The sequence below is a fragment of the Cololabis saira genome, chromosome 1 (assembly GCF_033807715.1).
Source record: "Cololabis saira isolate AMF1-May2022 chromosome 1, fColSai1.1, whole genome shotgun sequence".
Classification (NCBI taxonomy): domain Eukaryota; kingdom Metazoa; phylum Chordata; class Actinopteri; order Beloniformes; family Belonidae; genus Cololabis; species Cololabis saira.
Window position 1 is genome coordinate 42660807 of NC_084587.1, and position 10604 is coordinate 42671410.

The following is a 10604-nucleotide window of genomic DNA, read 5'->3' on the forward strand; positions in this document are numbered from 1 at the left end:
CAGTTTTATGGGCTGACCCGCTTCTTAAAACCTGTCCAATAAAAAGTTGGATTTACCTCTGTGTTTGTTTTCTTTGTGAGCCAGGATCTGAGTGATGTGTTACATGTTTGAAACCCTTGAATCTTCCAGCTCCAATTTGAGCTAAATGCAGTCGTGTTGACAAAACACCATGGGACAGAGCGGACATGAACTAACAGATTTTATGTTCCAGTTGAAGCACTTCTCGAGCCGGTCATCGATCTGAGGACAGTTTATGTGCTCCATCTGTCTCGATATCTTCACCGAACCAGTCAGCACACCATGCGGACACAACTTCTGCCAAAAATGTATCGGGGAGCACTGGGAAGATGACGTCAGGTGTCAGTGCCCCATCTGCAATAAGGTATTGATAGTCCCATGAGGTAATGATAGTCCCATTCCTGGGCTGCTTAATTTTTTTGTTTTAAATTTTTACTGGATCAAAGTATGTTGACGTTTATTGGCACTTTATCTGACGTTCTTGTGTCTTCCACCAGATCAGCACTGGGCTCTGTCCTCATACCTTTTCTATTTGTTCAAATATATGTCACAGTCAGTCTGAGCAACATCAGGTGATGCTGTGATGCAGAGCGAGGGATTCATGTCCCAGTGATGTAGGTCCGACTGACTTATGTAATTTAGTTTCTGTTTTAAACAGACCATCCCTCTTCCCTGTTATGAACGATGACCAAAGAGAAAGTCCGTATTGCCCAGCGACAGCCCCGAAACCTGAAGGATCTGGAGAAGATCTGTATGGAGGAGTGGGCCAAAATCCGTGCTGCAGTGTGTGCAAACCTGGTCAAGAACTACAGGAAACGTCTGATCTCTGTAATTGCAAACAAAGGTTTCTGTACCAAATATTAAGTTCTGTTTTTCTGATGTATCAAATACTTATGTTATGCAATAAAATGCATGACATAAAATTAATTACTTAAAAATCATACAATGTGATTTTCTGGATTTTTTTTTAGATTCCATCACTCACAGTTGAAGAGTACCTACGATAAAAATTACAGACTTCTACATGCTTTTCAAGTGGGAAAACCTGCAAAATCGGCAGTGTATCAAATACTTGTTCACCCCACTGTATATGTCTATTTGCCTGTTTATTTGAACTTGTAATAAATTTCCCTTGAATTATTAATTGTTTGTTTATCCGGTGTACTCGGACCACTCCAAATTAGTACCTACTTTCAGATGAGAGATTGATAAATAAACACATTTTCCTTTGTAAGCAAAGTTGGTGCCCCAATGAGTTATGCAATTATATAGGATCATGATACACTTAACCAGGGGTTTTCAACCCTGGTCCTCCGAAGCCACTGTCTTGCGTGTTTTAGATTTGTCCCTGCTTCAACACACGGCTGTCATTAAAAGCTCTGTATACTTTTAAGTGTAAACTGTTTTCAGGGGAGAAGGTGACTCTTCTACCTTTAAATTGTAGATTATATACATTCTTTTTGAAAAGTTTCCATTTGATACCTGCAAAGATGTGTGCTAGTAAGAAGACAGTTTACTGACACTACGTTAATGTTCAAAAAGTGTAAGGACCAACCTGCATCCTCTCTTCCTCCAAAGTGTGTTCTCCTGAGGCAAACTTGTCAAGCGTGAACTACTTGGTACTGAAGACTAAACTTGGTGAATGCCTTAGCGAGGCCCGCCTTGTGATTTATTCACTTCAATTGTAGATTATATAAAATCTTTTTGAAAAGTTCCCATCTGCTGAAAAATGAGCAACGTGTTAAAAGTGGGAATAAGCACCAAAAGCTCTCTGCTGTAAAACAGTTGAATTAAGAGGACAAACTTGTTTCTTCTCCTGTTGTGCCCTTTCACTTGAATTATCTGCCTCAACGCGATCATACAGACTTACATCCCAGGCGCTCATTGCTCCTCACAGGAATTTTGTTTGGCAGCGCCATCCCTACGTTCAAGGAACTCTCAGTCCAGACAGTTGTCACAGTGTTCCACGCTTGTGGAACCGCCTGCCAGCTGCTATCAGAAAAGGGCCTTCCCTTTCTATCTTCAAGAGGCTGCTGAAAGCATACTCTTTGGGCCTCATGTGCGGCGCACAAAAAACGTGCGTACGCCACTTTCTACGCTCACGGTCGGATATACAAAGAATGACTTGAACGTAGAAAGTTGCGGTCTTTCACGCACACACCAAGGCTGGCGTACGCACTTTTCTGAGGTTTTGTCCGTTGGCGACACTCACTGGGGATGCAGTGAAGTGCAGAATATGAGGAAATGTGACGTCAACAATAAATTCACGACCACGTGAAGGACACGACAGTCCCAAATCACCAAATAAGTGACACATGGGTGGAACTGCACCAATTTCATAATTAACCACATGGTCTGAACATATAAAGGTCGCCGCAGGACAACGTAACCTGTGCAAATCACAATGGCAGTACTGCTCGTGGTAGACGACTGCAATAATGGCAGGATCAGGAGGGAGCGCGTCTTCAGGGACCACACTGATTTACTGGCCCACGATGATGACTGGCTGTTCAGCCGTTTCAGATTTCCAAGAGCCATCCTCTTGGAACTCTGTGCTGAGTTGGGTCCGAGTTTGGAGAGGGGCACAAGGAAGAGCCATGCACTACCTGTCCCCCTGCAAGTGCTCACTACACTTGGTTTCCTGGCAAGCAGGTCCTACCAGCGCAAGTTGGCAGACCGGTCAGGAATAACCCAGTCTGCACTGAGCCGTATAATGCCAGCTGTATGGGACGGGATCATCCGCATGTCCACCAGGTACATCAGATTCCCGTATGGTGCAGCTGACCTTGCAAATATTAAAACGCAATTTGCAGCGATTGCCGGTTTCCCTAATGTAATCGTTGTGATTGACTGCACACACATTGCAATAAAGGCGCCATCGGTGGATGAATTTGCGTACGTCAATCTCAAAAATTTTCATTCCATCAACGTGCAGATCATATGGGACGCACCGATGCGCTTCACAAATGTTGTGGCAAGATGGCCTGGCTCGACCCACGAATCCTACATCCTCACCAACAGCCTGGTGGGCATGGGGCTCCAAGCTGGCTGGGTGCAGGATGGATGGTTCCTTGGTAAGTGATCGTTTACAATGTCGACAATAAAGCCATGTCACAGTTCATTAATGTGTCCATTGACAATAGCCCGTCAGGTGACAGCGGCTATCCATTGAAGGGGTGGTTGTTGACCCTCTTCACCAACCCCTGCTCGAAAGCTCGCCTACAACCACGCTCATACCATCACTAGAGCTGTTATAGAGCGAGCGATCGAGCAGCTGAAATGTCGGTGGTTCTGTCTGGACAGGAGCGGGGGGATGCTGCTCTACCGCTCCAACAAGGTGGTCTGCATCATCATTGCTTGTGCCACCTTGCACAATCTGGCCCACACCCACTTGCAGAGGTCGAGGAGCCAGCAAATGAGCCAGAGCCAGCACCCCCCCTTGTGCAACCCCATCCGACTGCCATTCGGGACAACGTGTCATTGACACACTATAGATGGGAAACTCAGTCAAGGTAGTCAAGGTTCATTTTTTAATATGTTTTAATATTTCGCTGATGTGCTCAAGTGTGTCAGCCATGCGTGTCATGATTCTATTGAGTTCATCATTTCCCCGACTGATCCTGTCCTGGGTTTCCAGAACCGCCTGTGTCAACATGAGGCCGGTCGGACGGACCTCAGGACTGGAGGCACCGGTGGCACGGGGTTCCTCGGATGGGAGGGAGGAAGCTGTGACCCCTGAGGTTCCCAGTTTGGTATCATCTGATTGAATAAAATTGTCACAATATCACTTCAGTCACTCGAGTCTATTATTTCAATGCAAGCATAAATAAGTTGCCTTCACTGTGGGCTATGGTACGCTTGAAGGAGTTAATTTACCTTTATGTGGATGCTCAAATGAGTCGGTGTGTCGCCCTCAGCGACAGGTAGGAAGCCTGTGAGGACCGTGTCACCCACAATTGCGCACACGTGCTCCTCAAACAGCGTGAGCTCCTCCGTGCCATCTCCACCACCCGTCAGGGCCGCACTTTGCCGGTGTGCATATGCTCTCCTCTTCACCTCCACCTCCATGTCCGACCACTTCTTTTTGATTTCTTGTATGCTGCGGTGTTCAGAGCCCACAGCGTTTACGGACGCAGCCACAAGCTCCCACTCGTCTTTTTTGCGCTTGCTGGTAATGCCAGAGGACAGAGAACCAAAAAGGATGGTTTTCCTGGCCTCCACCTCTGTCAACAGTGTCTCCAGCTCACACTCTGGAGTGTGAGCTGGGTATGGAAGATTTTGTGTTGTTGTTCTCCGTATTTTTTTCACAGATGCGTTCTCTTTGAAATGTTTTTTATTTCTCAGCCAAGCACCCCCTAAGCAGAGGGAAAATTGGGAATGGTGACATGGGAAAATCTGTGCACCATCTGAAACGATTTTTTATTTTAAAATTTCTATCAAATCTCACACACTTCTTGGGGCATTGTTACATACTGCCAGGTATATACGTGTACCCATATAGGAGGTTATCTGCTTTAGTACCATCTATCGCAATCTATATTAAAATACAAAACTAAAAATAACCTTTAGTAATGTTTCACCGACAGTTTCGAAACAATTATTGACACGTTTCATTAACATTTCATTTGTGGTAGTTGTTAGGATTCGTCACTCTCACTGCAGCGGCCCGGGTTCGATACCCATTCAAGGAATACATTTTTTATGTTTCTTTCAATTTTTTTTAACTTCAAAGAATACGTCAGTAAGTGGCTGTCAGTAACAGCTGTGCAGATAATAACCAATTTGAATCTTCTGATTGGTGTGTTGATACAGGGAGACATACCTTCACTATGCTATACATCTTCATAGATTTCACGATTGAAAATAGTTTTCTTACATGTCCTGATCCACAGTGATCTGCGTTCAAGTGAAGTCAAAGTGGCTTTCTTACAGACCTGGGGCCTCATTTATAAAGCTTGCGTGCACACAAAACAGGGCTTGAAAGATGCGCACGCCACCTTCTACGAGGTGTCCTACCTCGGCAGAAAATACTACCGTACGATCTCCGTTTCTTTTATCTCAGTTTCTTTTTTTTCAAAGGCTTTTTCATGCCAATAGACGATTTAACAGCAGGAAGTCAAAATGTGCTTCCACATAGATCTATGTGTATGATGCTTCGGCGGAAGAAAAAAACCCGTTAAATCACGCTTCCACATAGATATTGGCAGGTAGGATGATGTGACAGATGAAAATACCCCATCAGATCATGCTTCCACATAGACCACGCTTCCACATAGACATCAACATTTATCTTCGCCTCATATCCCGCCCTCGACACGCCCACATTATACCATAAATGGTCAATGCAAACTACTTGATGACTGTATTTGCATATAAATGAGCTCAAAACTAAGCCACGACCCACGACTCTTTATGTCAAACCATTCAAAAGTTATGGCAGAAAATAAGAACTATCAAATATCGACCAATCACAAGAGGGGACAGGGCTAATTCACACCAATTATGGTCAAGGGATTCAAAACCATGTCCGATGACACCACCCATGAGTCTTTATGTCAAACCATTCAAAAGTTATAACAGAAAATAGGGACAACCAATCAGAAGAAGGGGCGGGGCTAATTCAGGCCAATGAAGGTCAAGGACTCAATACCGAGTCCGATGACACCACCCACGAGTCTTTATGTCAAACCATTCAAAAGTTATGGCAGAGAAAAGTTTTCTAGAGGGCACTGTTGAGCCATTTTGCCACACCCATTAATGCAAACTATGAAATATCAAATATATTGCCAGGCCTGGCTTGCATGAAAAATTTGGTGACTTTTTGGGAACTATCAAATATGGAACAATCAAATAAAGGGGAGGCCCCCTTTTTGTCGTCTAGCGTCGCCATGGTAACACTTTTGAAAGAGAAAAGTAATGCGCGTTGTCGCAGGATGGAGACGCACATTTTGATGTATAACACACCTGGGTGCACGTTACGGTTCGGGCCGTATTAACTGCCAAAGGAATGGCATAAATTGCGCCAAAATTACGCGATTAATTCAAAATGTTCAAAATGGCCAACTTCCTGTTCGGTTTCGGCCATGGCGCCAAGAGACTTTTCTTTAAAGGAGACCTATTATGGCATTTAATGTATATTTTAAACAGGCCTTGAATGTCTTAAAAACAATCTAAAGCTTGTTTTTTCTACATAAATCAGAAATCCAGCCTGTGGGCCCTGTCACTAGTTTTACCGCTTCTAACCCCTTTTTCTGTGCTCCATTCTAAGGGAAGGGGGGGGGGGGGGGTATGATAATGAGGCTCTGTGCTGATTGGCTCCCTGAATGACGTGTAGCAGGGGAGGAGAATAAACCTCGCTCACAACACTGAATTTTCACAAATGGCAATTTTATTGTTAAAAAAATAAAATATGAGTTGTATATAAATAACATTTATGCACTATTTCAGCCGGATCTGCCCGGCGGATGCTGAACGCTGGCCCCGGAGCCACGCCGGGCGCCCGGCATCGCCCGTTACCGGTGATCAAACCGACAGATTTCGCTGAAAATGTCGGAGGGTGAAGCTGGTCCAGCCTGGGACGTACCCCAGAAATCCCTGCTCCCAAAGCTGGGAAAGCTGCTCCCTGGACAATTTAGTCGGACGGACCGTGCTTTGGGAACCAGGAAGTCGGGCTGGAGCAGCGCGCATCACCGCGACTTCAACCGGGGAATCTGACCGGTTCCGACCGGCCGGGACCGCAGGAACCCGCCTGGACTGGTAGCAGGGACTCCCGGGGACCGACCAGCGGAATTTCAGCCGGATCTGCACGGCGGATGCTGCGCGACGGGCGCCGCAACCCCACGGCGGGCGCACAGATCGGCTCCGGAGCGCATCCGCGGCGCATCGCCCGTTACCGGGGATCAAACCGACAGATTTGGCTGAAAATCTCGGAGGATGAAGCTGGTCCGACCTGGGACGGACCTCCGAGGACCCAGCTCCCAAACCACCCGGGAACCTGGATGATTTAACCTGGCTCAATGAAAGGACCGGTCCAGCCTGCGTAGAGAGCTGGTTGTGGGCGTGGTTTCAGCAGCGGAGGCTGAACCTATGGAAATGAGCACCTATGGTGACGTCACCATAGGCGCAGATTCAGAATGGCTCAAAAAAAGGTCACGTGACACTGGAAGACTCAGTCAGGGGGGGGAGCAGACCCTGCAGAATTCCATGGTATTTTGTCTCCCCTGTGCTGGCAGGGTGAGGGGAGACCACTTTATATATGTTAAAACAAGAAAAAACATGTTTTTCATAATAGGTCCCCTTTCTTTAAGTTGCGACATGATACAGGTGTGTAGCGATTTTCGTGCATCTACTTCAAACCGTATTGTGGGGCTTGAGGCACAAAGTTTTTTCTGTCTGAACCAATCAGATGAAGAGTGGGCGCGCTTTTTGGCATCTAGCGTCGCCACGGTAACGCTTTTGACTGAGAAAAGTAATGCGTGGTGTCGCAGGATGGAGATGCACATTTTGATGTATAACACACCTGGGTGCATGTTACGGTTCGGGCCGTATTAACTGCCGAAGGAATGGCATGAATTCCGCCAAAATTACACGATTAATTCAAAATGGCCGACTTCCTGTTCGGTTTCGGCCATGGCGCCAAGAGACTTTTCTTTAAAAGGAGCCGTCTGTAAGAAATGGCCAAAACTGGTACTGCAGCCACTTTCAAAATATTGTTGAGCGGCGTGTACCCTCCCCCTCCTCCCCCCGACCAGAGGTTGCCAGATAGGCTGCAGAATGCAGCAGGAACGTAGGCTGCCATGGCTTAAACTTAAACTTAAACTTTATTTATTTATATAGCACCAACTCATGCAGTGTAAGTACAGTTTAAAACATCCCATACGACCCCACCCCCCACGCATACACACACCCTCACTCACACTCATACACATGTGCATACACTCACACGCCCACACACACACACACACACACAATAAGTGGACTGGTGACATGGCTTAGCACTAACGATCCAGGTGAGGAAAACACTACCTATGGGTGGCCGTCCACACCGAGAGGCTCCACCGGCCACGACCACAAGGAGCATCGCCACAGAGACCCCCCCAACCCGGACAGACCAGGACAGACCCCACACAGAAGGTGGAGTCCCTCCCCCAGCTACCCAGGCCTGAGGGACCCCCATGACGACACCCCCATGGGCGGAGCAGGCACACCTCCCAGTGTGGACGACCCCCCTGAGGAAACACTGGAGCTAAAAACTAAAAGATTAAGAGAAAGTAAAAAATGCCTAAAAAGTGTAAAATTTTAGAAAAATCTATACAAAACTTAAGATGAATAATAAATAACATAAAATACAAAGTCACTCAAATGGATTAAAGGTCAGATAAAAGCCAAGCTAAAAAGGTGTGTCTTGAGCCTCCTTTTAAAAGTATCAACGTTCTCTGCGGTCCTGAGGTTCTCTGGCAGGCTGTTCCATAAATAAGGGCCATAATGGCTGAATGCAGCCTCACCGTGGGTTTTGGTCGCGGTTCGGGGAATGGTTAAGAGGCCGGTGCCAGAGGACCTCAGGGTCCGTGAGGGTTGATACAGTAAAAGCAGATCAGATAAATAAGATGGCCCAAGACCGTTAAGACATTTAAAAACCAGTAAAAGAACCTTAAAATCAATCCTGAAGCGGACGGGGAGCCAATGCAGCGATTTTAAAACAGGTGTAATGTGCTCCCGCCCTCTGGTCCTCGTCAGCACGCGAGCGGCTGAATTCTGTAATAGTTGTAGGTTCTTAATACTCTTTTTAGGAAGACCAGAGAGCAGGGCATTACAATAATCTAAACGACATGAGATAAAAGCATGCATCAGCACCTCCGTGCTGGCCTGAGAGAGAAACGGGCGGACTCTGGCTATATTCTTAAGATGGTAAAAACCTATCTTCGTAATATTCTTTATGTGTGGAATAAAAGTGAGCTCAGAGTCAAAAATAACACCCAGGTTCTTTACACATTTCGAAGGTTTAAAATCTTGTAGTTTTGGTAAAAGTTTCTCTCTCTGGCCTTCAGGACCAATAACTAAAACTTCTGTTTTGTCCTGGTTGAGCTGTAGGAAATTATCTGCCATCCATGACTTAATATCTAAAATACAGTTAAAAAGGGCATCAAGTGGCCCTGTGTCATCAGGAGACACAGCGATGTACAGCTGTGTGTCGTCAGCGTAGCTGTGGAAGCTGATGCCGTGTCTCCTGATGACGTCCCCCAAGGGAAGCATGTAAAGGTTAAAAAGAAGCGGACCTAAAATTGACCCTTGGGGGACCCCACACTTAATTGTATGCATTCTGGAGGAACATGTATCCAAACTTACAAAGAAAGATCGATCTGTGATAATAATGGCTGCGATAATTAGAGCCGAGCTGGCAACCCGGATGCCGAAACAATACTGACTTTTGCCGCGTTCCATTTACCTCGGAAATCGGAACTGGGAACTGGGAATGGCAGCCATCTTGGAATGGTAACTCGGGGGTGGTGAAGGTTCTCCCACTTTCCCAGTAGGAAATCCCACTTCGAGGGGCGTTCCAGTTGAAAATTCCGACTCGGAACTGGGAAATTCCCACTTCCGAGGACAAATGGAACGCGGCATTTGTGATTGGGAGATAGGTGGAGGGTGGAGCTTCAGGACAAAACAAAAAATGACAACATAAACATCAGTTGAGGGCTGCAACTCCTCTTTTTAAACTGGAATATCCTGGCTTGAGTGCTGTTGTTAGTGACATAAGTATTTGAAATGAACATGATTTTTAAATGTCTGTTGACATATCGGGGTCATTTTATGATTCGTTTTATTTTTGCTCTTACATCCAGCTCCTTTAAGTTGCGACATGAAACCGGTCTGTACCGATTTTGGTGCATGTATGTCAAACAGTATTGTGGTGCTTGAGGCACAAAGTTTTCTAGGGGGCGCTGTTGAGTCATTTTGCCACGCCCATAAATGCAAAAAAAAGGCCCTCCTTTCGTCAGAAGAATAAAAATTAAAATTCCTATAGATACAATAGGGCCTTCGCCCTGTAAGTGCTCGGACCCTAATAAAAATAAATAAATAAGCAATTTGAAGGTGGAGGCCAAGAGGTACGGAGTCCCAAAAGGGACACAGATTTTTTAAATATATATAATGAGTTTTACGTGCGCGCGTGAAATCTCTAAGGCTGATTTATGGTTCCCCGTTACACCAACACAGAGCCTACACCGTAAGGTGCGCATCTGGTGCAGCACTAGCAGCACCAGAGCGATCCAAGCGCATGACGCACCTGGAAGTGGCCGACTGACTGACGCTGTTCATCAAACACAGAGGGACACGATCAGCGCTATTATATTATAAGTCTGATATGTGATGACAATAAAAGTATGACATGAATCTGGCTTCATTTCACCACCTCACCGCCTGCGTCGCCAGTTCTCATATCTTCAAAATGTTTGTGCGCTAGGATCAAAGTTGGCGTAAAGATACGCACATTTTCCCGTTAGTTTTTTTTTTTTAAATCTCAACCTTTGCCCTGTTTTGTGCGCACGCAAGCATTAGAAATGAGGACCCTGAGCTGGACCACAGTG

General features: G+C 45.9%; 1 protein-coding gene and 1 long non-coding RNA gene across 2 annotated transcripts; both read left to right on the forward strand.

Annotated features, from left to right (window-relative positions):
• The first annotated feature begins 214 nt into the window (after positions 1-214).
• On the forward strand, positions 215-1098 carry LOC133453237 (uncharacterized). The gene is made up of 3 exons (XR_009783355.1): positions 215-382; positions 677-862; positions 990-1098. It is a non-coding gene; the product is annotated as an uncharacterized LOC133453237 (long non-coding RNA).
• A 1324-nt stretch (positions 1099-2422) lies between these two features.
• Positions 2423-3502, forward strand: LOC133440865 (putative nuclease HARBI1). The gene is made up of 2 exons (XM_061718231.1): positions 2423-3070; positions 3233-3502. Exons 1-2 carry the CDS (start codon positions 2423-2425, stop codon positions 3500-3502), a joined length of 918 nt encoding a protein of 305 aa, XP_061574215.1.
• The last annotated feature ends 7102 nt before the right edge of the window (positions 3503-10604 follow it).

What these genes read in the sequence shown, in the direction of transcription:
- LOC133440865 (XM_061718231.1), top strand. Translation starts at nt 2,423, where the DNA reads ATGGCAGTACTGCTCGTGGTAGACGACTGCAATAATGGCAGGATCAGG. An exon ending in TGGGGCTCCAAGCTGGCTGG is followed by an intron (nt 3,071 to 3,232) that starts GTGCAGGATGGA and finishes CCTGCTCGAAAG; the next exon opens with CTCGCCTACAACCACGCTCA.